Source organism: Ceratina calcarata, unplaced genomic scaffold (assembly GCF_001652005.2).
Source record: "Ceratina calcarata isolate Rehan_Ccalc_2016 unplaced genomic scaffold, ASM165200v1 scaffold48.2, whole genome shotgun sequence".
NCBI lineage: Eukaryota > Metazoa > Arthropoda > Insecta > Hymenoptera > Apidae > Ceratina > Ceratina calcarata.
Genome location: NW_017172225.1, coordinates 1,960,483 through 1,988,157, shown reverse-complemented (window position 1 = coordinate 1,988,157; position 27,675 = coordinate 1,960,483). Strand labels below are relative to the sequence as shown.

The following is a 27,675-nucleotide window of genomic DNA, read 5'->3' as shown; positions in this document are numbered from 1 at the left end:
TTGTTTATTATTAGCAATGTTCTTCCGACGTCTGATTTCTTTTTAAAAAATGCGTTGCTAAAGTGCATAAACTTTTGGGATTGACTGTATAGCCAATACATCCTTAAATCCACCGAAACGTTTCGATCGTCTCAATCTTATTTAAAAAAAATCGTTAAATTGCCAGGCCTCGTTAGAATTCATATCCGGTCGCGAAAGTATTTAAATTCTGAAGAAATACAAGTTTACAGAAGTGAGAAATAACGAAGAGGGAACCTGCAGACTGATGATACGGGCCTGAAGAGGGGCCCAAGGAAGGGGACCGGGCGCAGGTAAGCAGCTGCAAGCATCTGCAGGGGCAACAGCAGCCGCGTGTTTAAATTAGTCCCGGCACAACTGTCGTTCGTGTAACAGCGAGCCGAAACTCTCCGGTGCTCGGGAATATACGATCAGTGCGAGGACTTCGGATAGAAACGCGAGAACAGTGCGTGGAATATTAGTATCAAAGAATTTAAAAAAAAATTGTGTAAGACAGCGCTTATTATAAAAACTGAATTCGGAAAGAAAGATCCTTCAATTTACACTCAACCCGAGTTTAAAATACAGTAAGTTAAGGATTCAGTGTTTTAAACGGGATTCGATTTAAAATTGAAATTGACGTCTAATTGGGCCTGATACGAATTTGAATTATGATTTACGATCGCTGTGTGAGAGACTGTGAATTGTAATTAGGCGAGCGAGACAGGGCAGCCTGTCGGGCTCTAATTGAAGAACCGATAAAGAAAGTGGATCCAGCGATCGTATGAAGTGCGTTCACAGAGGGACGATACGAAGAAGAAGAGGAAGATGCTGATACTTAGGCTAATTGTGGTGTCGAGCCTCTGCTGGATGGCCAGGTGCGACTTATTGGACCTGTACGTCCAACACATGGACGAGACCATGAGAACTCTGGCCTACAGGAGCGGCAAGCATCATCCGAGGGACATCGCCTCGAGGATAAAGAGAAGCGTGAAAGAGGAACCGGCACTCCTCAGGGTCGGTACATTCAAGAAGCAGCGGCTGGACGTAGATAAAGAATGGTACGCCCAGTGGAAGGCGAAGAGAAAGATCCCTTACAAAGACGACGGCCTGGACTACCCTAATTCCAGGGAAGAGAACTTAAATCCGGATCAACACGAGTTGGTCCACGACGCGAGTCGAGTCTTTGTCACAGAGGAAACTACGAGCGCGGAGGAGATCAATGAGACCGCGAACGCGTTCGACGTCGAGCTTCGTGCTATAGATTCTTCACGATTGAACGATACCACGTTGTCTGATAAACAGTCCATCGAAGAACTGGATAATCGCGAATCAAGGGAAGATACCACGCAGACGATGTCGGACTTCGAAGAAGACGTCGAACTCGGGGGCAATTCCCAGTTTGAGATCATCAGCGAGACTGGTACCGCGGGACCGAAGCTCTTCGACGATCCGATTTTTAAAGGAACGCCGAAGTCAAGAGACAGAGTGCCGAAGAAGTACGTTCCACCGATAGACAAGCTGGCCAAGTTGCTTCGTGGATCCGCGGACAACAGGCCCAAGAGGAGTACGAAGATGCCGAAGTTCACCAGACACGAGAAGCTGGACGACGACGGTGAGGTGGTACTCGAATGGGACCCGACCGACGAGGAGATGGTCACGTTCAAGGTAACCGCGAAAACCTTGGGATACGTCGGTATCGGATTCAACGACAAGAACCACATGAAGGGAGCTGATATCATCCTAGCCTGGGTCGACGATCACAGCGGAGCCCCCAATCTACTGGTAAGTCGTTCTCCGTTCGATCTTAATCACCGGTGATTGATGAGGGGCTGCCCTCGCGAAAGGCATTCGTCCCTATGATCGATAGACCTGAATCGCCGTCGATCTACCAGTAGATCGATCCACGATTTCTTCATTTCGTGAACCAAGAACGAAATGATGTTCAAAATTGTCCAGTAGTCGTTATTACAAATCGTGGCGGAAGTGCATTTTCATTTTCATATGCACTGAGGTTCGATAAAATTAATTGCAGGAACAAATAAATGTCTAAGTGATTCGTAATGTGGATTTCATTTCAATTTCGCATTCGTCGATTAGAATGAAAGTGATTAGGATGCGTGAGATCTAACAGGAAGGTGTACGAGCGTCGGCGCTAATCGCGTGGGAAGAACTTGTTTCCTTCTTATCGCAACACTATCCTCGATTTCTCATATGCAAGATTCTATTTTCGCTGCGGCTGTGTCGGCGATCAGATCGATTAACCCTCTCTCACGGTTCAACGAATTCCAACGAGACATTCATCAACGTTCAAGAACGTTACACAATTCAAGGATACTAATGAAGATTTTTATGTAAATCGCGCGAGCCCTTCCGAAAGGATCGGACGCTCGACGGAGAAGAAGGGTGCGAAAGAGGTCGTTTCGCGACGCGCTTTGATCTCCCCAGGTTTATTCCGACAGAGATTTAATGGACCAGTGAGTTTTTCGCGAATTCTACCTTTCCGAGACAGCCGGAGATCTATCGACGCGGATCCCCGTTGAATCGAGCCGAGGAGAATACAAAAAGGAGGCAACAAAGCCGTGGAACGAGAAGAAGAGGAGAGGAGGCGAAAAAGGAGTTAAAGAAACGAAAAGCCAGGGAATTAAAGGAAGATTAAGAAGGCGGCTGGGCCAGAAAGGGAGGTCGAAACAGCAGTCTGAAGGACCTGCGAAAGAAGGATGAGAAGAAAAAGAGGAAACAAAAGCGCGGGGCCTTCTTCTCGAAACCTTTTCTCTCCAGAGGGATCAGGGGATCGGAGGCTCGGTTTCGTTAACGCACGATCCGTATTAATGAGCTTCGTTTAATTAACGCGTTCGTCTCGTTCTCTAGTCACGATGCATAATAACGTCCAACTGATTCCTCGAAAGCAAACAAAGTAAATTTTCCCTGCACCGGTCTTCGTCGCTATTTTTGCTTTTTAAAACAGACGTTGGACTCGTAATGGGGTACTTTTACGCGTGTGTATATCGCGAAATAACATATACAAAATATTCGGAGTTTGCCGGGGTTCCATTCAAGCAACGGGAGGAAGGATTAAAAGGGAACTGGTTATCGAAACTCTCTTTCTTTTTCTCTGTCTCTCTCTTTTTCTTTCCACGCGGCTTCTCCGAATTCCTAATCTTAATTAAATTTATATCCATCGTCAGTGGTATGCGCCGTCGTTTCTGCAACAAGAAACTATCCTCTCCGCCTCTACGATACGCGTGAAACGAGGAAACGACGAAGACACGATACCCGAATCGTTTTATCGTATTTAATAACTCTATGCGTGGCTCGGACGAGACAAAAGTGGGAGATGGAAAGGACGATACTTTTACGAGGTTTGAAAAATGGTCACCGACGCCCGTCGGCCAGTGAAATTGGCAATTATTTGAAAAAGAAAGGACGCAGGATTTTTCGACTCGATTTACCTGATACTTATCCGCGGGTAGACGATGGACCGGAAAAAAGAAACGGTCGGAGAACGCAGGTGGGAGAAGAGAGGAAGAGGCTGGTAGAAAATTAACGAACGTCGTTCCACCGGTCGAGATAAAGTCGTGATAAATTTACGTCCAGCAAGGGCAGCAAGACCTTCCTCTGCCTCCTCCTCCACCTCTTACCGATCTTCGTCCTCCTCTCTCTCTTTCATTCTCAGTCGCCTCTTCCACCTTGACGAATTCGATATCCACCGGCGCGAACCTGCGTCCACTTGTCGAATGCATGACTCGACGAATTTCGATGGGAAATGCCGCGGACGAAAATAGAATCCGAGAAATCATCGGATAAGAAAATCCAACGAGGATTTCAATTATAAAATATCGATCACCGCGTTCCAATTACTTCCTTGTCAATTGCATTACAAGGAAGGTGTAAGATCGCGTGTAAATTCGGATTCGTCCTGCAGGGGAATACGTAATGCCACGGGTAGAATGGATCTATGGCGAGACACTTATACGTAGCCGCGGGAGTGGTTGCGTGACTGAACGTGTGACGAATACGCGTGTGTACGGGAAAAGAGAAGGCCCCTCGGGCATAGGTATGCCCAGGGAGTTGGTTCCAGAGGGGCCCAGTCAAGGCCTCCAGACAGGGTGAGGATACGCGAATCTTTGAGCAAACCGAGATGAAGAGCGTACGTCCTGACCCCAATGAATCGGCCGACACGTGATATCTACAGCTGCTTACACGAACACTTATCACGCGAACATCCTACGAATTTAGCTTCTTCGTCATGTCGTTCAATATATATTTTTTTACAAACCTCGAGACGGAAATAGTAATTGAAAAGTAGCTACATAGAAAACCGATGGATTCCGTCGGAGTAAATCGTCGGTGGAGGGTGGGAAAAATCTGGATGCTTTCGATATCGGCGGAACGGCCGCAGGCATGCGGCTGCTAAAAAGAAAGTGAAACGAGCATTGATTAGCGCGGAAACGAGGCGGAGATACGACTAAACGATCCGCGCATTACACAGGACGCGCGCATCCTTGAGAAGAGTAAAGGAAAAGCTGGAAAAGAAACCGCTAATCCCGGCGCCGAGGATTTCCACGATCGTTTAATCCGTCGATTATTATTCCGCGTGTATACTCGTAAAAAGCCGGCCGTGATGAGTTATAACGAGTGAGCGAGCGCAATTACGCGTAACTCTTCTTGTATGACCAAGAGTACGTGAGGAAACCGGATCGACTCGTACCATGACATGTTTCGAGATACATGCGTTTTATGAGAACGAATACCGAATAACCGATGGAGGGTGAAAATGATTCGGACGAGTTACAATATCGCTGTCCGTGTATAAGGAGAAATTATTTGTCGTGGCGATAACGAGGACACGCGCCATGGGAAACGTAGGAAATACACAGACGTTAGTTCGGAGGTTCGAGAGACCGGTAGGTGGTACGGAGTTCCCTAAGGACGATAGGAAGGCCCTTTATCCCCTTCGAGGGATCTCTTTGCGCTACCAGCTGCTGTTCTGCCAGGTGGTAAAAGGGAGAGGTAGCCCAGAATCGAGAGAGAACGGAGACGAATCTGAACGAAGAAGGAGAGGGACCGAGTCGTATAACCGGGTTTCTCGGCGAAGTGTCGGAGAGAGAAGGACATGAAAGGACGGAGAAGAGAAAAAAGGGAAAGGAACAGAGCGCCGAAATGGTCCCTGAGAAAAGAGGGAAAGAGAGGAGCGTAGCTCGAAAACACCTGGCGAGCATCGTCCTCCTAGTGGCGCCTCATGAGAGAATTTCTCTCTTTTTCTTCGGGACTCCCGATCCATGGGAACCACCGCGAATCCTACGGGGGCACAAAGGGAACCGTCCCCCCCTTTCTTCTTTTTACTGCGACGCTTGTACACACGTAGATCGGAAACTATTTCTCAAAGTAGTAGGCGCTCGGTAAAGAACAAGTATATTCCGGCTAATTTCACGCAGGTTCGGGCTGGCGAACGTTCGTTGGGAAGGATTTCATACGAGGGTGTTCCGTAAGCGGGATTCTCAGAAGACTTCCACAGGAAACGCGAGTACCGATCCATGACGTCACATCCGTCGAATTAATTTTCCGCATCCACGCACGTGTGCCTCTTTTCCCATGCATCCGTGACTCGGTTCTCGTCGACAATGAGTATCGAGGCATTCGTCGACCGTTGCTTTACGTTAATTGTCCCGGTTGAATCGTCAAGCCACCGTAATTGTCAACGAAACGATTGGTCGGTAGCAACAATCGAGAGGAACCTGTTCCAAAAAGGAGGACACGAGAGAATTTCTTCCGTGACTCAGTTACAGAAACCAGACGTCTTTCCCGAGCTCCCGGCGATCGTTTACATAATCTCGATAGATAGTGGAAGTGTCCTGCCGTTTGGGAAAACATTCGTCCTGTTCATGCTAGCCAGTGCGATCGAAGGACGTCGCCGGCAGAAGAACTGCTGTGGAATCTGCTTTTTCTGTTTTTAATAACCCATTCAGCAATGCCAAGGACGTGCTAATTAGCCTGGCCAGGATGAGAATATCCGGATGGCATGAGAAAAACCCCCGCGAACTTCGTGAGAAAAAGAGACCCCAGTTCCCGATGATCGTAATTCAAATTAAAATGAGAATAACACGCGTTTACTCACGCCGATAAAACGTTTACTATCTTCCATTATCTCCGATCGACTCGTGTGAGTACAGAAACAAGTTTGAATAATCGAGGAGCCACGTCATTAACAGAGTAACTGCCAGCTCAGTGTCTCCGCTTCTCTTACCTGTCGCGTATATACATATTTTTTTCGCGACATGCGCCAGTTTATTACCGCTTCCTCTTTGCACGTGCTCGTTACAAAATACGCAGCGTGCATGACGATGCTCGGCCAATTATTTCGATTCATTACGAGCAGGAAGACCGACTTCCCTTCGGCCTCTCGCGAAACTTTAGCGCCCGACCATAATCGGAGTCCAACGGACCCAAACGCCCGCGGCAACCCTTCCGCGCGTCGCACTTCGTGCTCTCTTTTCTTTCGACCGAGAACGTTCCCAGGATGTCGTTTAAATCTTATCAATGAACTGTTCTCAACGCTCGTGTACCGTCGCGAACGCGTATTCGATGAAGTCAGATAGACCCCGTGGTGGTACCGCACAAGCGACGTGCATTCTGCGGTGGTCTGCGATACGAAAAGAGAAAGCAAAGAAGACGGAGAAGAACGAATCGAAATTTTCGATAGTATCGCTTCACTCGATATACGAGGTGTGTAAATTAAGTAATGAAATTGACTTTTTAAAATTTTTTTATTCGAATAGCCTCTCTCAAAATAAGTTCTTTGGGAAGCCATACAACTCTGGAGACGGTTCTTTTAATCCTCATAGCAATGCTGGAACTCGGATAGCTTCCAAGGAGCTTATTTTGAAGGAGACGATATTAAATTGTAATTCTATTTGAATAAAAAAATTAAAAAAATCAGTCTCCTTACTTAATTTACACACCTTGTAATTTCTCTCGCTCTCCGCCGAGGAAAGATCAATTAAAATTTGATGTTTTTACCTAGGACTCGCACGGGATCGAGGACTCGGAGGCAGCCCTGGTCACGGACACGTCCCAGGACGTGAAAGTGCTCGATGGGTCGCAGAACGATACCCACACGTACGTAGTCTTCTCGCGGAACTGGCAGACCTGCGACCCTCAGGACCGGCAGCTGACGGTAAGCAGAGGAACGATAAGAAAACAGTGTTAGAGAGAATTATTGCCAGTACGAAATTATTTCGGACTACCGTCGTAAACGGCGATGGCGCGTAGCATAAATTATTCCCGGGATAACGAATAAAATTCGAGACAAAGGGTCGACGCTTGGAATAATTAGAAGACGAGGGGAAACAAATTGCCCGATATTCGATTCCACCTGGCTATATAGCCGGGAGATTTACAACGTAGAGACAGTGGAGCCGGTAGAATTCGCGGAGAGGAACCTCTTCGTTTCGATTTATGCCCGGCATGAAACCTCGCGAGTTGAACCGCCGGGCCCTAAGACCTCGAATTCCCGCAGCGATATTTAGGCGTTTAGCATGCCTCGTGCGTCTTCGAGATTGCCATTCCCGAGCCGCGGTTGGTCTAACCGGAATCGCTATAGTCCAATTGAAATATCTTTTAACCATCCGTTCCACGATTCGTTGTTCAATTTTACCGTATGTACAAATATCACGATTCAGGATGTGCGCAACGAGGAATGATCAATGACTCATTGCAGGGAGATACGATTCGCGTTCTATGGGCACTCCATCCGAGCGATCCCGAACTGAATACTGCTATCTGGCCCGGTGACAAACGCGGCGGCAGAGCTTTAAGATTGAAGACACCCCCGCCTCACGCGCCGCCCCAATACACCCAGGACATCAAGCACTGGGACGTGAAATTAAATCAAGTAAGCATCGAATCGTTAAAAGAACGATCTCCGCTTAAAATGCGGATTCGATGGAATTATAAGAGAATTAACCGCCGGATCAATACTGGAATACAGGATAAACCACGAATCGTGATCAGTAGAGATTATTTTGTTATTAGCATTAGCACCTGTATTTAAATGACGAAAGAGGCATTCGTCTGAAATGCGATTTATCATAGACCATGGTTAATTATGTTCCTTTTGATGCATAGCCGCCGGTTTCAGACAACGTGGACACCACGTACTGGTGCAAGATATTCAAGGCGCCGCATAAGGAGAAGCACCACATGATCGGGGTAAGTGATCGAAATTCATCGATTCGCGCACCTATTCGGGTATAATAAGAGAGACAGGGGACACGGAGGAATGCGCGGTAAGGCTGGGCCTGATTCGTATGTGCTTCACGAATCACGGTCATCCATGCCGGACATGACACCGTGCCGACGGACGTCATTAGAATAAAGAAGACCCAGGGGAATGACGTCATTCCTCTGTCCGAAACGCCCCGCGATCGTCAAACAGATTCGCCGGGAGAAGAATATTCGCGTCATGATTCTCGATTTCGTTTCCTCGAACTCGCACGACGATCGTTTTACAAATTCAAAACTCGCTACGGTTCTTCGTAAACTCGACTCGTTCGTCTCCTCGATCGTCGAATGAATTAAAAAGCGTTGCTTGCATACCTTGGTTTTTCCAGTACACGCCGCTCGTGGAGAAGGAAAACGAAGACTTGGTTCACCATATAATATTGTACGAGTGCGCCTCGACTCTGCCGATTTTAGGCCAGCACGCGAGGATCGTCGGGGCTCCGTGTTACAGTCCGACGATGCCCAGGGAATGGGAATCTTGTTTGCAGCCCGTATTGGCTTGGGCGCGCGGCAGCAGAGGTAAATTGTTTATGAAACAAACGAGATTCCTTCCGTCGAAAGGGACCGTGCTCGACGTGATACAATAAAATTATAGGCGAATGGCTCCCGGAACACGTCGGTATTCCTATCGCGGAACATTCCGAGGGCTCGTATTACATGCTGGAGGTGCATTACAACAATCCAGAAATGAGGAAAGTGGTGGACAGTAGCGGAGTACGGCTTCATCTCACTCCGAATCTCCGTCCTCAAGAAGCGGGAATCCTGGTTGCCGGTGTGGCCGTTAGTCCTCTTCACTTGATTCCTCCAAAGCAGAAGGAGTACGCCACAGCTGGTTATTGTACTCCTCACTGCACGAACACGGTAAGTATTAAAAATATCGATTCGACGATCCGAACGTGCGATTAATTGAATATTCCTTTTCTTCCAGATGTTCCCCGAAGACGGTGTGAACGTCGTTTCCGTGGTTTTACATTCCCATTTGGCCGGCAGGCGTTTAAGCTTGAAGCACATTCGACAGGGCAAGGAGTTACCGAGAATAGTACAAGACAATCACTTCGACTTCGAGTACCAGCAGTCTCACACGCTCGGGAAGGAAGTGAAGGTACTTCCGGGAGACGAATTGGTGGCTGAATGCGTTTACGGGACGTTAGACAGGACGAAACCCACTCTTGGAGGATACGCGGCTTCTCAGGAAATGTGTCTAGCCTTCGTGGTGCATTATCCGAGGACGCCGCTCGCTGCTTGCTACAGCATGACTCCGGTCAAACATCTGTTCAAGACTCTTGGCGTGTACAGCTTCAAGGGTGTCAGCATGGATCATCTGGAGAAACTTTTCTTAACCACGAGGTAAGCGTTTTTTACACGTTCCAATGGAATCATCAACTACTAAATCCTAACACGACGTACCATTCGATCTGTGCAGGACAGATGCCGCGATCCCTTCGTCTGGTCAACAGCATCTGCCCATCTACCCTGCCACGAGACCTGGCGAGGCAATCGACGACGATCTTCTTATAAAGGAAGCGAAATCAGCGTTGAGAGCTATGAGAGACTACACAGTGGAAGAGGACAATGATAACGTATTTTCGAGACTCATCATCGAGGAGCCGAAGGAATTCAGAGGTAAAGAATCGAAATAATCTTTTTGGCAACTTTTACTGGACTCTAAGAAACGATGATTAATTTTGATCACAGGTCGTACTTTGGCTGAACATTTGCTAGCGTTACCCTGGACAGAGGAACTTCTTGTAAGACCGATCGAGCAAAGTTTATATCACGGCAGACACATGACTTTCTGCAGGAAAAGAGACGATAAACTTGCTTTGGTAAGCGAACAATTTTACTTGCTTTGGTACATCAATCAATTTTAAGATTTCCATTTTCTAATCGATCGTTTTCATGCAGCCGGCAGATATTCAAACGTTCCCGAATTACACGGCGTTGCCAGAAGTGAACGAGACGACGTGTACCGAGAAAGCGATGCTGTCAGGAACATCCACGCGTTTGTACTTGAATTTAATCGCGTTATTAGCGGGCACAATCGCGACGATCATCGTTTCCTAAGGTCTACCGACGTTTAAAGGAATTCAGTGAATTGTACATTAAATAATTACGTAAACCTTCGCGTTCCGCTTATCGAGTGTAGGAACTGTTCGAAACAGGCTAAACAGTAAGCGGAGGAACAATGTATGGGCGCCCAAGATTTTCGAGAAATCTTCACGGTCCACTTATACATAGATTTTATAATATATACATATATATGTATGTAATGTAATGTAATGTAAATATGCGATCTACATATTTATAAGGTGTTCGCGAAACTGTATTTTATGTAAGAACTTTGTATAAAAAATAAATTGATCCGTAATATCTGTACCTGAATTGTTCATAACGAAGCCTGTCTAAGAAACATAAGATATACAGGATGGTCCATGCAACGTGTGCACCGTTACAACATCCAAAATATGCGTTGCACGAAAGAATGTTATATACAAAAGTTACATGGTTTAAAAGCAAAATTGACCTTAAAATCTCCGAAACGCGTCTACCTATAAAAAGAATTAATGCACTACGTAGTGTACCCTTTTAAACCATGTAACTTTTGTATATAACATTTTTTCGTGCAACGCATATTTTGGAAGTTATAACGATGTACACGTTGCGTGGACCACCCTGTATTCTGCCATATGGAACTCATTGTCAGTTTGGTAAGAAGAACCCTTGAAAAGGTCCGGGTTGTTCTACTATGAAACTCGCCCACGCGGGTACCGGGTAACCGATATATCAGCCGGGACACCTCTGTGTCCCGGCTCGCAATTTTCTGGATGGTTAACCAATTACCGCGTTTGCAATAGTTCCAATTTCATTCACGGTGATTTTCACGTGCCCCGGGGATACGGGGTCCCATGTGGTCGGAGCTGATAAGCACTGAATTGAAGCGATATCGAATTGCGGAGGACTCCTTGGGGGTATAAAAGCTCGGCTCCTCGGCACCCAGAGCATCAGCAGCTCGCCGGAGCTCCGAGGGAAAACACCGAGCATCTCGCGAAGAATACTCAGGATCCTCTGACGAACTTATATAGAAAATACGTAAGTTAACATCGAAGGCAAAGTGATAGAAAAATTTTTAACTCGTCAAAATTTGCACAAGGATGCGACGTACGAGGCATATCGCGCTACCAGTGCGCGCTTGGCAGTACATGGGGCTTTTGGTCGTGTCTCTGGCCTGTCTGACGCTAGGCGTAGTCGCCAGGGACAAGGAAGGTCGGGCAGGAAGCTTGGCGGGACCGGAACTTCAGCACCGCGCCCCTCACGAGTAAGAACGATTAATGTTCAAAGGCTCGAATACATTTTATGAAATTTGTCGGTTTCTCTTCGTAGCATGGACATCTGTCCGAACTTAGCTCCTTTCACCAAAATGCCTTCCTGCTCGAGTCTCGAACAGGACCAGACCAGGATCTCGAAGACGACGAGAGACTCCAGGTCTTCACCGTCCGAGCTTCGAAGGTCTCGAAGTTTGGATCGCGTTTCCAGGATTCAACCTGCTGCTAGACGTTCGTCGGACTCTTCGATTCAACTTTCAAGATTGAGAACTACGGAAGATCTCAATAGGCAGAATAGAATAATCGAGTCTCGAGAACGGAGGTTTGCACGATCCACGGAAAGGTCGAATGATTTACGTCGAGAAAGGAACGATCGACGAGCGCAGCTGACGATCAGACGCGATTCCAGGCTGGATCGCAGATCTTTTAACAGACTGGACGCTGAGAGACGAGACTCTGTTGTTAGATCGAGGAACTCTGTTCGCGACGAGCGATGGGAAAGGAATAATAGACTCTCTGCTTCCGAAATTTCTAGGAAACAGGAACAAAGACGAGTCGGAGATCTTTCTGATCGTCGAACTTCTATGGATTCTAGAAGGGTTTTGGAAAAACGCGATATACGTCACGTTTCTAGGAACGATTTGAAACAACGAACAGGCAGGACTAGTCTCGATGATAGAAGGTCTGAACGTCGAGTTCTTGCAAACTCTAGATCTTCGGAAAGACTTTCCGTCGAATCTCGAATTCGTGAAGACGGCAGACGCGTCGAACAGCGAACCGATCGCGGACCTACAACGCGACGTCTCGCAGAACGAATTGATCGTCGAGCAGATTTGAGAACTGATCGGATTCGCAAGGAACAAAGGTCTGAACGCGGTTTAGAGTATCGAGGTATCCGTAGTAGACTCGTGGGAGATAGAACTGACCGTCGACTCACCGGACGGAAGTTCGATCGTCTAGCAGTGAGAACTGATCGGATTCGTGATGAACAAAGATTTGAACGCGGTTTAGAGCATCGAGACATCCATAGTAGACTTGTGGGAGAAAGAACTAACCGTCGACTCATCGGACGAAAATTAGATCGTCTAAATGTCAGAACTGAAAGACTCATGGAACGGAGAACTGACCGGCTTATGGATCGGAAAACTGACCGGCTTATGGAACAACGAACTGATCGCAGACTCACGGACCAGAGGGCTGACCGCCGACTTACGAGAAGGTCTGATCGTTCGGATGAAAGACTCGATCGTAGACTTATAGAGAAGAGGGTCGACCGTCGTTTGGATCAGCGAGCTGATCGTAAACTCATGGAACGCAGAATCACGGAACAGAGGGCTGATCGTCGAGACTTGGACTCAAGACGATTGCAAAGACTTGATATTCGATTGAAACAGTCTCGCGTTTTCAATCTTGCTTCAAAGGACATCCGATCTAACCAGAGAGAACAAAGACTAGCAGTACGCAATGCTGATATCAAAAGGGTTCGTTCTACAGAAAATGATTCTCGATTTCAAAAAGAGTTGATAAATGAATCTTTGCTTCGAAGACACCGAGATTCCGGAATTGCACGTTTATTAGCGGCGCGGGAGAAACTGATTCGTAATAACGATTTCACAAGGGTGGACGCACTTAGCAGTGCAGATATCCTGAAAGGAAAGAATCCTATAAGCAATGTTTTAACGTTCGAAGTCATTCGTCAGGCGATTGTAGTTGGTCTCTGTACTATGTACGGGCTGTCTATTTTCTATGGGAAACGGTCTTTCATTAGGTAAGTTGAAGGAGACCGGAACAGGCTGAAACTATAAATAATTATTCGTTGCAGGAACCTCGTGAACCAGGCACCGCGATACATCGTATGGTAGATGCACCGTCAATGGGAAACGAGCGCTACTTCAGACATCCGCTTTTAGTCGTTGTTCTAGGATTCTCCTGCATTTGATTCTTATGTACTTGACAAACGAGTGTATATTAATGTACAGCTAATGTATCCTGCGTAGAATTATATCTGTATCGCTTGTAGTCGAAAAAATATATTTTCTCCGAATAAATTATTCAAATCAAAATCAAACCTTCGTCTATACCTTTCGTTAAGAGACCTTACTAGTGTGAAATTTAAAAAAAAAAATTTTATTATTAATTATATATATTATTATTAAGAAATTTTTATTTGCATTTTTCGAAATTTTATATCTTAAGGCTCCTTAAACCCATCTGAACATAAAAATAGAACTGCGCTACGTACATTAGAAATGTAACTTAAACGGAATGATCAAAGAGACGAGAAGTAAATTTATTAAAGTCATAATCTCATGGGTTTGTACATTGCGGCTGTCGATGGCTTAAAAGTAATTATATTTTAAAAAATGCTGCGATCTCGACGTATATCCAGTCTTGAATAAGTAACTGTACTCTGATTACAATGATTCGATAAGACAGGCAGGACCTGAACGAAAACAACTGCACACTACGATCACCTTGTAAAACCAATTACTGATTACGATCCTTCAGTACTAGGATACGTCGACGTTGTGCGATATGCATGTGCCTCATTCGTATGGAATCTCAAATATCGTGCGTATACGTGACCACTAAAACCTTTAATGAATTCATTCACTCCCTAAAGTGTATATAAATATATGTATAATACAATACAAGTGGACGACTCGATTGAAGATGGATTCGTTGATGGCGAAAAATGATTGAGTTATAAATAGTGAAATAAATACAATTATCGCGATTAGTACGACGCGCTTATTATCCTGATAAAGCCTCATATAAAAAATTAAATCCTACGCGACTTTGGAAGATACTCTTATTTCCCCCAACCCTCTATTACGCGTTGTAAATCACCTGGAAACTATTCTGTAATTTATTTTGGCCAAATATCTTTTGTTCCTATCACAATTAATTGTTACTGATCGATTATAATTTTTATTATAGAGGGTCAAAGTTACTTCCACTACATTTTGTCTACCTATCAGAGATCTCGTCGAATAATCCCGAGAGTAAGTACAAGCTAAATAGTTTCCGGATTGGAAGCAGTCGAGTTGATCTTAATTCATTTTTATTTTCAGATTTTAATCCTACGTTATTAGATAAAATAAAAAGTCTGCCTCTTATTAAATATAGATCAAAATATTACAGTTCTCGTTTGATATTCGACTAATTATCATACTTTTGTTAAACTGACTATATTGGACGTAGTCTCGTGCGTGTCGCACGCACGAGTGGCAAAAATAGGAATGTCGAGAAGTTACGATAAAACGGTAACTCCTTTTATTTATTCCACTGTTTTTGTTCTCTTTTGTTTCTAACTTTGGCAGTGATCCCAGTCGATCATTTTGCGCGAACTTTCCCCAGGATCGATATGATTTCACTGAATTATATACTCCGTAATCTTACGATTATAAGAATGACTAAAACATATTGCAAAAGCGACCATGAATGACTGATCTTGTCACTTCTCACGAAGGGTCGATAAAAAACATCGACCAAACTTTTCTTTTAAATGTGGCTAACACACGTATGAAGTGCCTAACAACGTCAATTATCTCCTAACAAAGAAACCTAATGATTCGATCTAACACACTCGGATCTACCCGAGTTATCACAATGCCCGATTGCGAAGAAATTGTTGATCACCGCCAATCGATCTCTCGATCTGCGGATCGTCTCACGAGCACCGCTCGGCACCCGTCTAGTCTAGTTCATTTCATTAATGAACGTTGGCGATCTCTTGGAGCATGCCTAGGATATGGTCGAGCTCTTTACGGAAATAGCATAATTGTCGATTTTTACCCTTCTCATTCTTACAGTCCTTACACTGGGTTCTATTTCTGAGCAAATCGCGCACCAAACTTTGCAATGTCATCTCACGGCTCTCGTGCCGCTGCTGAAGGATCGTTATCTTGTCCTGCAGCAACTGCAACTGTTCCGTGCTCTGGAACAAAAAACAAATTGAGTCGACTGAAATATAAATTTTCGCGTCAATTCTTCATTAAATTCCGTACCGGCGTTGACAAGTACTTGACTTTTTCGTTCAAAGTCTTTACTTTCTCCTCCAAGTGATCCCTTTCAGCCTTCAACACGACGACCTGTTCTTTGTAATCCCTCAGTTTTTCGATCTGTTGCTTCAAGTGAGTTATCACAGCCACTTGTGTATTTATCTGACCCTGCATCACGGATTAAAACGCAGTCTTGGTATAGAACGATCACACCTTGCGTAAGGAGTACTACGTGCAAACTCGATTAATGCTACGAAAATAAGCGAACGATGAACAGAAAACAAGCTTCTGCACGTAATACTACGAACCTGTAACTTTACCACTTTAGAGTCTCCGAACTTCACGCTATACTCCTTAAGCAGTGTCGCCATTTCCCGTTCGTGTTCCTCCTGCAAGAGATTCAAATCGTGGAGTCTCTTATTCTTCAAAGCCATGAAGTCCTTGTTCATTTTATTGAGTTCCTCTTTCAGAATGTCGTTCTCGTCCGTCAGCCTCTTAACCAAATTCGAATCCCCGTTCTCGGTGTATTGCATCGGATCGTAAAGCTTATGCACGGAGGCGGACAATCGTTGAGAGTTAGCATCGGATACGTGCCCGTTCTGATAAATGTTCGAGTTCTGATCGTTCCCATCGGTGAACTTCAGATTGAGTAACTTCGAATCGGAGGACACCATGCCGCGGTTCATCCGGTCAAAGTCCGTCTTCACGGATCTTCTGTCGTTCAACAGTTTCTCCCTTTCCTTCTGCAATCTCCTATTCGTTTTCTGCACCTCCTGGAACTCCTTGGTCAATTTCGAAAGCGCTTTATCTTTACTCGCGAGCTCTAATTTCAATCCACGGATCGTTGCCATAAGATACGCGTCTTCCTTACAATTCTGCGTCTTCGGAACAGCCTTGATGGTTTTCTCTGATCTCTGATCCTTCTTCTCATCTTTTTCAAAAGATCCCGCTCTCTCTTCCTTCCTGAGAGTTTCCACTCCTTTATTCTCCACAACTTTCAACGTGGTCTGCGTAAACATGTCGTTGCACACTTTTTGTTCTTTTATGTTAGCCTCCAACAATTTTCCCTCGAGTTCCATGATCTGCGTCGAGTATTTCTCCTTCATGTCCGAGAATTTCTTTTGGAATTCGACCAGTTTCTGTTGCGCCAATTCATCCTTCGCTTTGATCTCGTTCTCTAGACTAGCTATCCGTTCTTCCAACAGTTTCACCTTTTCCGAACCGATTTTCTCCTGCTCCGAATTCGCGGTCAATATCAACGCGGATACAGAATCTGGGTTCTTTCTTTTAAGTATCCTCTCCATCTCACGAATCTGTCTGTTCAAATCTGTTATCTTCTTGCTATCGAGGATCACCTGGTCTTTCAACTTCTGTGTCAACTGCTTCTCGCGTTCCACGTGACTCCTGGACACGTGTAATTTTTCTTGAAGGTTGCCTTCTTTTACTCTTAACTCTAGAAGTTCTTTCTCCAACGGAAGTATGTTCTGTTGAATCCTATCGAACTCGTGTTTCACTATCTTCAATTGTTCTGTCTTCGAGCTCAATTTCACGCTCAAGTCTTCGACTTGTTTCTTAAATTCCAACTCGGCGGTGGTCGTTGCTTGCAATCTATCAGCGATGAAATTACTCTTCGCTCTCAATTGTTCCTTGAACATCTCCAGTTCGTCGTTCAGTAAACTGTTCTGTTGACTGAGGTCTTCGTTCTTCAGTAAGTAATCAGCGTTCTTCTCTCGGAGATCTGTAACTTCGAGGTTTAACTTCAGAGTCTGCTCCTGCAAATCCTTTACTTTATCCGCGAGTTCTTGCATCTTGCCCGACTCAACAGCAGTGCTTTTCTGCTTCTGCAACTGCTTCATCTCCTCCTGCATCTTCTTCGTATCTTGCATCAGTTTTTTGTTCTCTGTTTCGTATGCTTGAATCAAATTCTCTTGCTTCTGTAGTTCCTTCTCCAAGAGCATGATCTTCGTGTCTTTCTTCGGCTGAGGATCGGGACGCTTCTCGTTCAGGGAGAGCTCGTCTACCTTTGCTTTTAATATGATATTCTGCTTCTTCAATGCAAATAATTCCTCCTCAAAAGTGATGCGCATATTGTCGATTTGAGTCTTGTACGTTTTCACCTCTGAATCCAATTGTTGTTTCAGCAACGCATTTTTATGCCTCTCTTCACGGCACAAGAGTTCCCAGTTCGTTTTCATTAAATTACTTTTCGTATCGCCACCAGCCATTGTTCTCGCGTAAGTTTCCGGCGATTTGGTTTTGTAAATGGAAGACAAAGTGAGAGTGGAACTACTCTTGACGGGATCTTTCTTTGGCTTGAAGGATGTTTTAGGTTTTGCTGGAAGTTTCGCGAGTGGTTTCACCGTCGGCTGCAACTTCGGCTTCAGCGTTGGCGACCGTCTAATTAAACAATTAGAAGGTTTCTTCGTGGCATCCGAAGGTTTCCTCAGATTTTCTACCGAAGCCCTGAACGGTGGCTTGCAAATCTGATCGTAACTCTTCGACTTGGAGAACTTCAACTCCTTCTTCTGCGATTTGTTGCTCGTCACCGATGTACCAGCCGAGTGAACGGATTTTCGTTCCACGGTACTACGATGAGTGCTTGGGATGCTACTACTAGATTTGATTTCGATGCTCGAGATTGTTTTCCGTACCGTTGCCTTCGGTTCTTCCGCAGACTCTTCCTTGTTTTGTTGCGCCGCGTCTTTCGTCGATTTCTCGGCTAATAACTTCGGAATCGCGTCTGCAAATAATTCTAATCTTGGTGTGAGATCAACTGTATATAATTCTTCTTTAGAAGTAGATTCTTTCTTACTAATCTTCGGAGACGTCTTCGATTCATTCTTGTTGCTAATGTCTTCAGGTTGCTTCTGTTCCTCGTCTTTCATCGAAGAATCCGAATCCACGATTTCGTGCACGACTTTTGGTTTCTCCTGAGGTAGCTCCTTGTTTAATATGTCGGAAATTTCCTTCTCGGGAAACACGGGACTATTAGTGTTCGCTGGTTCCCCGTCCAGCCTTTCGTTCTCAGGTTTCGAAAGGAAAGGATGGACGGGATTAGGTTCGGCCGATCCTTGTTCTCTTTTATCGGTCTGGCCTTGCAGAAGTTTCAAGAAGTGCGAGAAATCCTCTTGTCCGAAGCTCGAACTGCCGGACATATTACCTTCGGCTTTTTCCTTGGACTTCCTCAATAAATCTTCGAAAAAATCCTTATCCACGTCAGTTATCTCTTTTTGTAAATTGTCCTTGTCCGATTCTATCTTCCTTGTACTCTTCAACTCTTCCGACTTGGAGTGTTTCTCAATTGGATCGTCTAAATCGGAACTGCTAGACACCTCTACCTTCTGTTCCTCGAATTTTCTCTTCTGTAATTCCAAAGTCTTCGGAGATTTGAAACTATTCAAGTTCTCGTACAAAATTTCGATCCCGGGACTGCCGTCTCTCTTCTTCTCGTTCCTCGGACTCTTTTTGATTTTTTCAGTCTCCTTGTGCACCTCTTCTTCTATCAGTTGAAAGATATCTGCTTCTAATTGCCTAACCCTGCTAAGACTCTCTACGTTTTCTTCTGTGATATTCTCAGGTACTAAAGTCTCAGATTTTGATCCACTCTTAGATAAACTACTACTATTCTTTCTCACAAGTTTTTCTGCCTCCTCTAACAGTTCTTCCACAGACTTCTCTTCTTCCGTAAGAGTTTTGATTGAGTTCCTGGACTTCGATCGATCAGTAGCTGAATTTGGGCTGAATGCTCCAGCGATCTTACTCATTTCTTCTAAAATACTACCTATATCGTCGTCAGTCGCATCTGAATAGAAAAACGAAGATGAGACCCTGCTTCTGTTCTCGCAAACTACTACACCTTCACGAAGGTACTTACTCTCAAAATCAGAAGGATATTTGTCGAAAGCTGCAGATGCCAAAATATCGCATAACGTGTCATCTTTCTCTTTCGTTTCAATCTCATTCTTATGCATAGCCTAACACGAAAAAGTTAATAGTGAGACACAACAACCATTGCTTCGAAGTGTACGAAGGACAAAATGTTTTATTTACTTTGCACATCTTTTCCTTTTCAAGGAATTCTTTCATAGATGAACTAACATCAGGCGAGGGAGATGGGGACTGTTTTGCGTTCACATCTACGGCAATAGCCTGAGGAACGTCGAGCCAGGTATCTGGTTTTTTCAGCCACCATTTCCCTTCATCATGTTTCTCTTCCTGATCTTTTTTTCCTTTAGATTTCTCTTTTATTCGAATCGAATTCTCTCCTACGCTAAGACTGATAGAAGTACCCAGAGTATCATCGTCTGAGATCTACGATCAATGAATGAACCAACGGTGAAACGTACTAACAAGCACGAGGCTTAAAATACTTTAAAAAATACGATAAAATAACAATAAAGAATCTATGAACAAATCGTCTAAAGCGAGCCGTTGTCCATCTCTAGGAGATGAGGATAGGTTAACGCATATAGAGAGAAGAACACTTGTTCTACTTACTTCCTCGTAACGAGGCGAATTCTGCGAGTGCGAAGACATTCGGACTGTACGTTAATAGTACTCTTCAACGACGTAATTCAAGTGATCATTCATCTTCTCGAAATCGTTTGACACTTACCGTACTTTTTGTTTGTTTGTTAGTTTTGACAGAGAGAGAGGAAACGAGAAACGAGAGAGCCGAGAGAGTGGTCATGTGTCATGTCTGAGACTAGGAACTCACATGCCCATCATGCCCATCACTTCGTGGAACTGCTGCACCAAGCGGCTAAGTTTGAAAAAGGTTCCACCACCACCAGTATAGACGCGTATAACATATCCGTGTACACTAACACAAAACATTAAGAAATGTTGTCACTTTCTGCTTTGTGCTGGCCACATGGTCACGGTGAAAAATATTAGAAGGTTTAGAATTATTTAAGAAGGCTGAGGCTAACGCATGGCTAACACCGTTTATACCTCGTTACAATTATCGTTCCGCAACGCGTAAATTCTTCGTAGATCTCTTTTATAATAGACTATAAAAAGAAAATGCCGAAAGTACGTACTCAGAAAACATCCCGTATTCATAAAGACGTCGCCAAACAGGGTACGCAATGCATATTCTTTGAACGTTTACTCTTACTCGTAACGAATGTTTGCCCTTTAATCGTAAATTAAATTTTTGCAGGGATTCAGTTCAACACGAACATCGGACAGCACATTTTGAAGAATCCACTGATTGTTCAGAGCATGGTCGAAAAGGCAGCAGTTAGACCAACGGACGTTGTATTAGAAATAGGTCCAGGTACAGGCAATATGACTGTGAAACTGTTGGACAAAGCTAAGAAGGTAATCGCGTGCGAATTAGACACACGAATGGTTGCCGAATTACAAAAGCGTGTCCAAGGCACTCCCTATCAAGCGAAATTACAAATTATGATAGGCGACGTTCTCAAGACGGACATGCCGTTTTTCGACTTGTGCGTGGCCAATATACCGTATCAAATTTCATCGCCACTGGTATTCAAATTACTTCTACACAGACCGTTGTTCCGGTGAGTTTACTCAGTTCCAAAATCTCTGTTGTTAGCTTTTCGGTAAGTAACCGAGAGCATCACAGTAATTTCTAAAACACAGGCGGAGCGTGAGAACATGGAAGAGAACGGACTTGATTAGGAAATTGTTTTCTGCAGATGCGCCGTGCTCATGTTTCAACGCGAATTCGCCGAACGTTTAGTAGCGAAACCCGGAGACAAACTGTACTGCCGTTTGAGTATCAACACACAATTGTTGGCACGAGTAGATTTGCTAATGAAAGTGGGAAAGAACAATTTCAGGCCACCGCCAAAGGTGGAGTCAAATGTGGTCAGGATAGAACCGCGTAATCCGCCTCCGCCGATCAATTATCAAGAGTGGGACGGTTTAACGAGGATCGCGTTCGTTAGGAAAAATAAGACGCTCTCGGCAGCATTCAAGCAAACTACCGTATTGACGATGTTGGAAAAGAATTATAAGCTTCACTGCAGCTTGAACAATAAGGTACTTGCGCTCGTCATAAAACAATATAAAACGTTCGATACAGATATTCAATTTTACATTATTCGTTTTCCTATCTGCGCAGGAAATCCCAGAGAACTTTGACATCAAACAGATGATAAATACTATTTTACAAGAAGCTGATGCTGAAAATAAACGGGCCAGGACCATGGATATAGATGATTTTATCAGGTAAAAGGGCCGCTTATATTTCCGATTGTTTAACGATCGAGAATCGTTAGAAATATTAATTTCTTTCATTTCCTTCGAATTTCCAGCCTTTTACATGCCTTCAACGAACAAGGCGTGCACTTCACGTGATTTACATATGACGCAAGAAATGTAAATTATTTTTGCCAATAAAGGGCAGAATTAACACAATGCGTCATAAACTAGTTATTTTAAGTTTTATATAGAATTGTACATATATTTCTAAGTCTACATACTTTACAAAAAATTATATCTATGTAAAATTTCAATTAAATTACTAGCTTATAACGTACAAGCGTATTTACAATCATTCTTTGGGAACCAAAAGATTTTTAAAAAATATACCCCCAAAATGATACCTCGATATCCCGATTCGTACAAACGAAGGTAATGTCGCCGAGGCCGAAAAACATGGATCATGTCACGTTTACGCGTCACAGTACATTTTTCCTGGCTTCGCACATTGTTCAGAATTTAATAGGACAACATCAAATTTAATTATCATTACCTCGATATATACAATTGAACGAATTACGAATAGGACTTAATATCTTGGCTCGATATTCCTTTTATACAGCTAACATATACGCGTACATACATTTTAGCAACACACCTGGAAGTCGTTCATCGTTAAACCGCGGACTCTGCGCTTTTATTTAGTGATCGATCGAAAATGATCCAGTTATGCGGAAACAAAAAATAACTGTAAAAGTGTATATGCAACAAAAGTAGAACAAGACTTTGTGTACATATTATGTTTGAAATCGGTACAGCAAGTTTCGTTTCATTAAGTTAGACTGTTTAGAAAGCAAAAGGAATGAAAGATTATTTCGCGATGAATTTTTACTTGTAACTTCTTTACTCTCTCACCTACTACTATATCAACTAATAAATCTCGCCTAATAATAAATCAATTAATAAATCAACATGTATATAAATCGTCAAAGCTAATTTAAATTCATTGTACCCGAATATTTTCACTGTAACGCTACATCATATGAATAAAACGTGAAAATAGTAAATCAGTAATTTACAAGTAAATAACGGCAACTGGAACATTGATCGTTCCGGATTCGAAGTATTTAATACTCGAACGCATCGTAGTCAATTTCATCAATTTTGATTCGGTGATATTACCCTGAGACTTTTTCCTTCTAACTCGATATAAATTTCGTTTCTCGAATGGGAATGTTTCGATGCGACACCACTCAAACCTCAACCAGGATGTCGTCGCGTTGATCGCGACTTGTTCGAAGAGCCACGAGATCTGCTCGTAGATCGTTTCCTTTTCTTGCTCTTACGTTTATCCTTGTGCTTCGATTTCTTTTTGTACGTGTAAGATTTACTCGAGTAATTACTGCATTGACTACGCGACCTGAAATCATCCTCCGAACTACTCCAAGTTATATTTTTCGTCTTGTATTTCGACTCATGATCCTTTCGCGAAACATCTTTAGACGGCCAATTACTTTTATCGAGTTCGTTGTCGTTGCTCGCGTCTCGTTGAGGGGCCCGTCGTCTAGAGTTTACCTTCTTATCTTTCTGCGATGCGTACGAAGACGCGCTGCTGCTCCTAGACGCGGATCGATAAAATGACGAATCCTTCGTGTCCGAAACTTGTTGCTTCTTAGCTTTTGTTCCGGTACAAGTTACCCTTTCTTGTCTGACTGTATCGAGGTCGCTCGAACTAGTCAGATATCTTCTCTCAGATCTACGCATGATGCGAGACTGCTTTACGTTTTTACCGATCTCATCGGATTCGCTGCTACTGACGTTCGTTAACGAAATGTCGGAGTAACGAGCTTCCTTCTTGATTGAATCCTTGTGAGAGCGTCCTTTCGCGCTAGTTCTCTTCGAGTATCGCGAACCTTTCGATTTCTTCTCGTTCACGTGCTTCGCTTCGGAATCGCTGTCGCTGGAGGTGGTGGTTGTGGTAGTGGTGCTGATTGTGCTACTAGTGCTGCTGCTGCTGCTTGATCGTCTCTTTGCCGCTCGTTGAGTATTTCTCTTACTTCCCCTTTTTCTCAAATCGTTTTCCCTGGAACTGGACACGTTTCTAGTGGTCCGAATGCGAATTCGAGTTTCCATCGAACCATTTCGCCTCCTAGTGCTCATCCTCTTCGCGCGTTTCCGACTGCGACTCCCATACGCAGCTCTACTTTTTTTACAAACGTAATCGCTGTCCGAATCCGAATCGCTTTCACTGGATGATGAAATTGAAACTCGTTTCTTGATACCGCTGCTATTATGGTTCGATGTACTCGGCTGAATATCATCCTCGTGCAATGAACTCGACAAAACCCTGTCAACAAATCAAATCTCGGTTATCTCCCGAACGAAATTAAACGGACGATCGTTCTAACATTTGCTTTTACTTACTCGATGGTATCGTTCGGTATATGAGAAATGTCTATTTCCTCCGGATCGGACGAAACTAACTCTATGATCTCTGGCGTTCTTTCATGACGAGGCTTCACGTAACCGATCACCTCGCAATCATTGTCCGATGAGGAGAAGTCGGATGAGATCGTTAACACGTCCGGTACCGCAATCCGCGTCACGTTCAACTGGAACGTTTGACTCACCGTGCTTGGACCTGACGACGAAACAGACGATGTTCGACTTCCAATCTCAACGACTCGAACTCTGATATATAGTTTCTAAGCGAAGAAGATTTACCAGGCAGGTTGATCGTGTGCGGTCCCACGCTAGGTATTTCCGTATTCATTCGCAGATCGATCGCTTCGTCGACTACTCGGATGTCCGGATCATCAGAACCGAAACTACTGCTACTGGACGTTGGCGACAAGACGTTCGACACGTATTCGTTCGACAGTCCTGCAACGGATCATTCATATTTTACAAACGACCAAGGAATCTAGTAACGAGCAGAGTGAATCGTGCATACCTTGCGGTACATAAGTAACGGATTGATCGTAGCCGACTAAATCAAAGTTGCTTCGAGCAAAATTAAGTAGCTCGTATACGAAATGGTCGGTAAATTCACCCAAGTGAGGACGCAGCAAATCTCGGAATTCCTGACTTCTAATATCGTATTGAACGAGATATTCCAATATAACTGTTAATGCGTACGCAACGTACGCAGAGTTGTTATTAAGTAGCACTTGTAATTCTCTATTCAACCACGGTATAAGGCGACTCAATTCTTCTGGTTCTCTTCTACGATTGTATATTGTACAAATACTTAGTGAGCGTGTAACATAAGAACAGATAGAACACTGAAATGATGGACGCTGAGAACTTACCGATAGATATCCACGCTGCATTCGCGGAAACTGCCGAACGCGTCCGGTAACGGAGAAGCCCAAATGCCAAGTCTGTAAATCGTTCGACGGTAGGCGCCCGGACTGGCGCGTCTAAGCAAACGTTCTGCCATCGAAACTTGCGGAGCTATGCTTGGCAGTTGTTCCCTTCTCGCTACTTGCTCCGGATTAAGCACTACCGGCATTACGTGCGGGTATCGTCTGGGATACCCAGTCACCGTCGTCCTAGAATACAATTAATTGCGTTGGAAAATGCGAAACATGTATCGCAACACCGACTTCGTGCTCAACTTCAAAGCTGTGGTACCTGTAACGGAACCTATGACTGGTTGCAGTCTCCGTGCCATGACCCAAGTCGTAGCTGAGGTCCAATCTGGCCAGTTCTCTGTCCACGTGATACTGATCATAATCTTCTTCCGATCTGACATTGTGTATGATAGACTTGAACGTCTGCTTGCACAAGGGGCATTCGGTCTTTATCTTGGACCATTGGAGTAGACAAGTGAAACAAAATTGATGAAGGCAACTATCCGTAAACGACGTGTTCACTAATTTGCCGAGACAAATGCTACAATTCGGCGGAGGCGACACGGCACCATCGCTCCGATCGCTGCTCTCCGGGTTCGGAACGGGTGCTTCCGATTTGATAGGTTCCTCCGCGACTACGGCGGAGTCCTTTATTTCCAACGGACCTTCCATTATCGGTTAACGCCGTCGTCCGTTCATTGGATGAAGAAAATTGTCCTAAAACATCATTCACGTTCCGTACACGAATCCAGTAGCGGATTTAATCGCGTAACAGTTATGGAACAATCGAACAGCTGAACCAGCACATCAGACTTACGATGAACGATCTCGAACTGTACGTCAAGCATCTACGCGTTGAATCACGCATCGCGTACAATCGTAAATATCTCGAGATATTACGAAGTCTGCTGTAGATATTTTTGAAATATCTACGTATACCCAAGAGCGCTATCCATTTTATCGTTCGTACCGACTAACCGAATTTCATGCTTTTAAGTATCGAAGCAAGTATAGATATACGTTTATATCATCGATAAAGACAGAGCGACTGAACAGAATAATTGGGAATCGGAAGAATCCTGTTATTTCGTCGATGTCTAATAGCGAAAGAAGGAGGCACGTAAATACTACTTAGTGAGTCTACTTAAGTATACCCCGTCTCTCGCCACGAAATCAAGACGAGAAACGAAAGTCGTGATCAAATCTCGCGAATCGCTACGCATCTGGCTTTGTGAGAGAAGACGAGGAAGAAATAATAAAAGCGCGTAGTACAGGAAGAAAGCCGTGACGCGAAGCTGTTTTATAATCGGTATGTTTCCATTTCGTTCAACTCGTTATCGATTATCGATGTCTGCTTTTTCTTTTTTTCCTTTATAAACCATTCGAAAGACGCGATCTCTTACCTTTCTCGACCGTGTAGCGAAGTCTGCTTGATGTTAATTACGAAAAACGATTAAATCCGCGACGTAGCCAGCTTTCCTTGGACAACACTTATTCTCACTATGCTCACAATCCACTGTACTCCATGATAGCAAAGCGGAAACCAGTGGGAAACCAGCATGAAACTGGTCTTTGGCCTGATCCAACATAGAGCGTAGCGTAATGCCACGAACCATGAACGGGACAGACTCGAAACATTCTCCACGAACAGTCGGTAACTTGAAAACCCGGCTTGATCCTCGAAGCCTGCAGAACCTGCGGTACCGAGTGTACCGAGTATGACGTATGGGGTCGAATGTACCGAAGCGCGATGTTTTAAAAGGACATATGTATCATGTGCAGATCATGTATCATGTGCACCGAAGAGAGATTAATAAAAGTTGTAGCTGTAGTCGTCAGATACAAGGAAGGTCCTATGCAATTTTCTTCTAAGTCTATTCGTTATGAAATATTTGACAATGGACGAAATAATTCATCGATTATTCCTGGAGTAATCGCCAGTGCTGGGCACCGCAAGCGTAGATGCCGGAACTGCAAGATCATTGGCACTTCCGGTTTCATATTCGCTCTTCCTCGATTTATGAATAATCGTGAATAATTATTCGGGTAATTTTAAAAGGAGTGACTACTGGCTTTATGTAGCTACCCTCAAGATTGGTCATTTGGTCATCTGGTCAAGGATCGTGTAATAAAAACCATTATTTCGATTTAGAAGATAAAACTCTGGAATAGGCGTTTTGGTCCAGGTAACGAAAGGAGAGAGAGAGAGAGTCGGTTTGATGCCGGTTGATTGCTTGATTTCATGTAAGATTTATAGTCTCCGGCCTGGTTCAGTCTACTGAGGAACGCCGCGACCGTAAAGGGATTGCCAAAGGGAACGTTGGCTCCGGTATCTGCAAATTTCCGTGATGATTCCAGCCCGCAGATTGCTCGTTTAAGGGATGGACGGAGGAGCTCGCGGCGATCAAAGTTTGATTAGGAACACCCGTCACATCGGGCGCGTAATTGCCACCGCGCCGACAAAAACTTAAAGAACGCTAACTAACTCGCAGCGTTTAACTACGTTCCTGTCTTGGGAACTGTGTCTGAAATTTA

General features: G+C 44.3%; 5 protein-coding genes across 7 annotated transcripts; 3 read left to right on the top strand and 2 right to left on the bottom strand.

Moving 5' to 3' along the window:
• Positions 1-363: 363 nt before the first annotated feature.
• On the top strand, positions 364-10,656 carry LOC108627917 (MOXD1 homolog 1-like). Its single transcript, XM_018029512.2, has 10 exons — positions 364-1,782; positions 7,022-7,174; positions 7,718-7,891; positions 8,125-8,208; positions 8,610-8,799; positions 8,876-9,141; positions 9,209-9,627; positions 9,704-9,903; positions 9,976-10,106; positions 10,186-10,656. The coding sequence occupies exons 1-10, from the start codon at positions 826-828 to the stop codon at positions 10,342-10,344; spliced, it is 2,733 nt and encodes a 910-aa protein (XP_017885001.1). The 5' UTR covers positions 364-825; the 3' UTR covers positions 10,345-10,656.
• A 627-nt stretch (positions 10,657-11,283) lies between these two features.
• On the top strand, positions 11,284-13,671 carry LOC108627918 (trichohyalin). The gene is made up of 4 exons (XM_018029513.2): positions 11,284-11,370; positions 11,432-11,596; positions 11,662-13,371; positions 13,426-13,671. Exons 2-4 carry the CDS (start codon positions 11,433-11,435, stop codon positions 13,463-13,465), a joined length of 1,914 nt encoding a protein of 637 aa, XP_017885002.1. The 5' UTR covers positions 11,284-11,370; position 11,432; the 3' UTR covers positions 13,466-13,671.
• A 198-nt stretch (positions 13,672-13,869) lies between these two features.
• Positions 13,870-20,346, bottom strand: LOC108627843 (centrosomal protein of 162 kDa). Of its 3 annotated transcripts, none has more exons than XM_018029382.2 (6): positions 20,105-20,346; positions 19,658-19,918; positions 19,482-19,581; positions 15,916-19,409; positions 15,614-15,775; positions 13,870-15,543 (listed from the first exon to the last, which is right to left on the bottom strand). In XM_018029382.2, exons 1-6 carry the CDS (start codon positions 20,141-20,143, stop codon positions 15,319-15,321), a joined length of 4,281 nt encoding a protein of 1,426 aa, XP_017884871.1. In that variant the 5' UTR covers positions 20,144-20,346; the 3' UTR covers positions 13,870-15,318. The 3 variants fall into 3 exon arrangements, with proteins under 3 accessions (XP_017884871.1, XP_017884872.1, XP_026671530.1); XM_018029383.2 differs by having other exon boundaries at positions 15,928-19,409; XM_026815729.1 differs by lacking the exons at positions 13,870-15,543; positions 15,614-15,775 and adding an exon at positions 15,834-15,857 and having other exon boundaries at positions 15,928-19,409.
• A 119-nt stretch (positions 20,347-20,465) lies between these two features.
• LOC108627845 (putative dimethyladenosine transferase) lies at positions 20,466-22,179 on the top strand. Its single transcript, XM_018029385.2, has 5 exons — positions 20,466-20,690; positions 20,772-21,138; positions 21,277-21,622; positions 21,705-21,811; positions 21,898-22,179. The coding sequence occupies exons 1-5, from the start codon at positions 20,633-20,635 to the stop codon at positions 21,938-21,940; spliced, it is 921 nt and encodes a 306-aa protein (XP_017884874.1). The 5' UTR covers positions 20,466-20,632; the 3' UTR covers positions 21,941-22,179.
• A 478-nt stretch (positions 22,180-22,657) lies between these two features.
• Positions 22,658-26,723, bottom strand: LOC108627844 (Topoisomerase I-interacting protein). The gene is made up of 7 exons (XM_018029384.2): positions 26,544-26,723; positions 25,421-25,857; positions 25,096-25,338; positions 24,738-25,009; positions 24,509-24,667; positions 24,209-24,425; positions 22,658-24,131 (listed from the first exon to the last, which is right to left on the bottom strand). Exons 2-7 carry the CDS (start codon positions 25,810-25,812, stop codon positions 23,045-23,047), a joined length of 2,370 nt encoding a protein of 789 aa, XP_017884873.1. The 5' UTR covers positions 25,813-25,857; positions 26,544-26,723; the 3' UTR covers positions 22,658-23,044.
• Between the last annotated feature and the right edge of the window lie 952 nt (positions 26,724-27,675).

What these genes read in the sequence shown, in the direction of transcription:
- LOC108627917 (XM_018029512.2), top strand. Translation starts at nt 826, where the DNA reads ATGCTGATACTTAGGCTAATTGTGGTGTCGAGCCTCTGCTGGATGGCC. An exon ending in AGAAGCACCACATGATCGGG is followed by an intron (nt 8,209 to 8,609) that starts GTAAGTGATCGA and finishes TGGTTTTTCCAG; the next exon opens with TACACGCCGCTCGTGGAGAA. An exon ending in AAACTTTTCTTAACCACGAG is followed by an intron (nt 9,628 to 9,703) that starts GTAAGCGTTTTT and finishes CGATCTGTGCAG; the next exon opens with GACAGATGCCGCGATCCCTT.
- LOC108627918 (XM_018029513.2), top strand. Translation starts at nt 11,433, where the DNA reads ATGCGACGTACGAGGCATATCGCGCTACCAGTGCGCGCTTGGCAGTAC. An exon ending in CAGCACCGCGCCCCTCACGA is followed by an intron (nt 11,597 to 11,661) that starts GTAAGAACGATT and finishes TTCTCTTCGTAG; the next exon opens with CATGGACATCTGTCCGAACT. An exon ending in GGGAAACGGTCTTTCATTAG is followed by an intron (nt 13,372 to 13,425) that starts GTAAGTTGAAGG and finishes TATTCGTTGCAG; the next exon opens with GAACCTCGTGAACCAGGCAC.
- LOC108627843 (XM_018029382.2), bottom strand. Translation starts at nt 20,143, where the DNA reads ATGTCTTCGCACTCGCAGAATTCGCCTCGTTACGAGGAA. An exon ending in ATTCGCCTCGTTACGAGGAA is followed by an intron (nt 19,919 to 20,104) that starts GTAAGTAGAACA and finishes CATTGATCGTAG; the next exon opens with ATCTCAGACGATGATACTCT. An exon ending in CTAAAGTGGTAAAGTTACAG is followed by an intron (nt 15,776 to 15,915) that starts GTTCGTAGTATT and finishes TCCGTGATGCAG; the next exon opens with GGTCAGATAAATACACAAGT.
- LOC108627845 (XM_018029385.2), top strand. Translation starts at nt 20,633, where the DNA reads ATGCCGAAAGTACGTACTCAGAAAACATCCCGTATTCATAAAGACGTC. An exon ending in TAAAGACGTCGCCAAACAGG is followed by an intron (nt 20,691 to 20,771) that starts GTACGCAATGCA and finishes AAATTTTTGCAG; the next exon opens with GGATTCAGTTCAACACGAAC. An exon ending in ACTGCAGCTTGAACAATAAG is followed by an intron (nt 21,623 to 21,704) that starts GTACTTGCGCTC and finishes CTATCTGCGCAG; the next exon opens with GAAATCCCAGAGAACTTTGA.
- LOC108627844 (XM_018029384.2), bottom strand. Translation starts at nt 25,812, where the DNA reads ATGGAAGGTCCGTTGGAAATAAAGGACTCCGCCGTAGTCGCGGAGGAA. An exon ending in TGCAGCGTGGATATCTATCG is followed by an intron (nt 25,010 to 25,095) that starts GTAAGTTCTCAG and finishes ATACAATCGTAG; the next exon opens with AAGAGAACCAGAAGAATTGA. An exon ending in GCACACGATCAACCTGCCTG is followed by an intron (nt 24,426 to 24,508) that starts GTAAATCTTCTT and finishes TTTCGTCGTCAG; the next exon opens with GTCCAAGCACGGTGAGTCAA.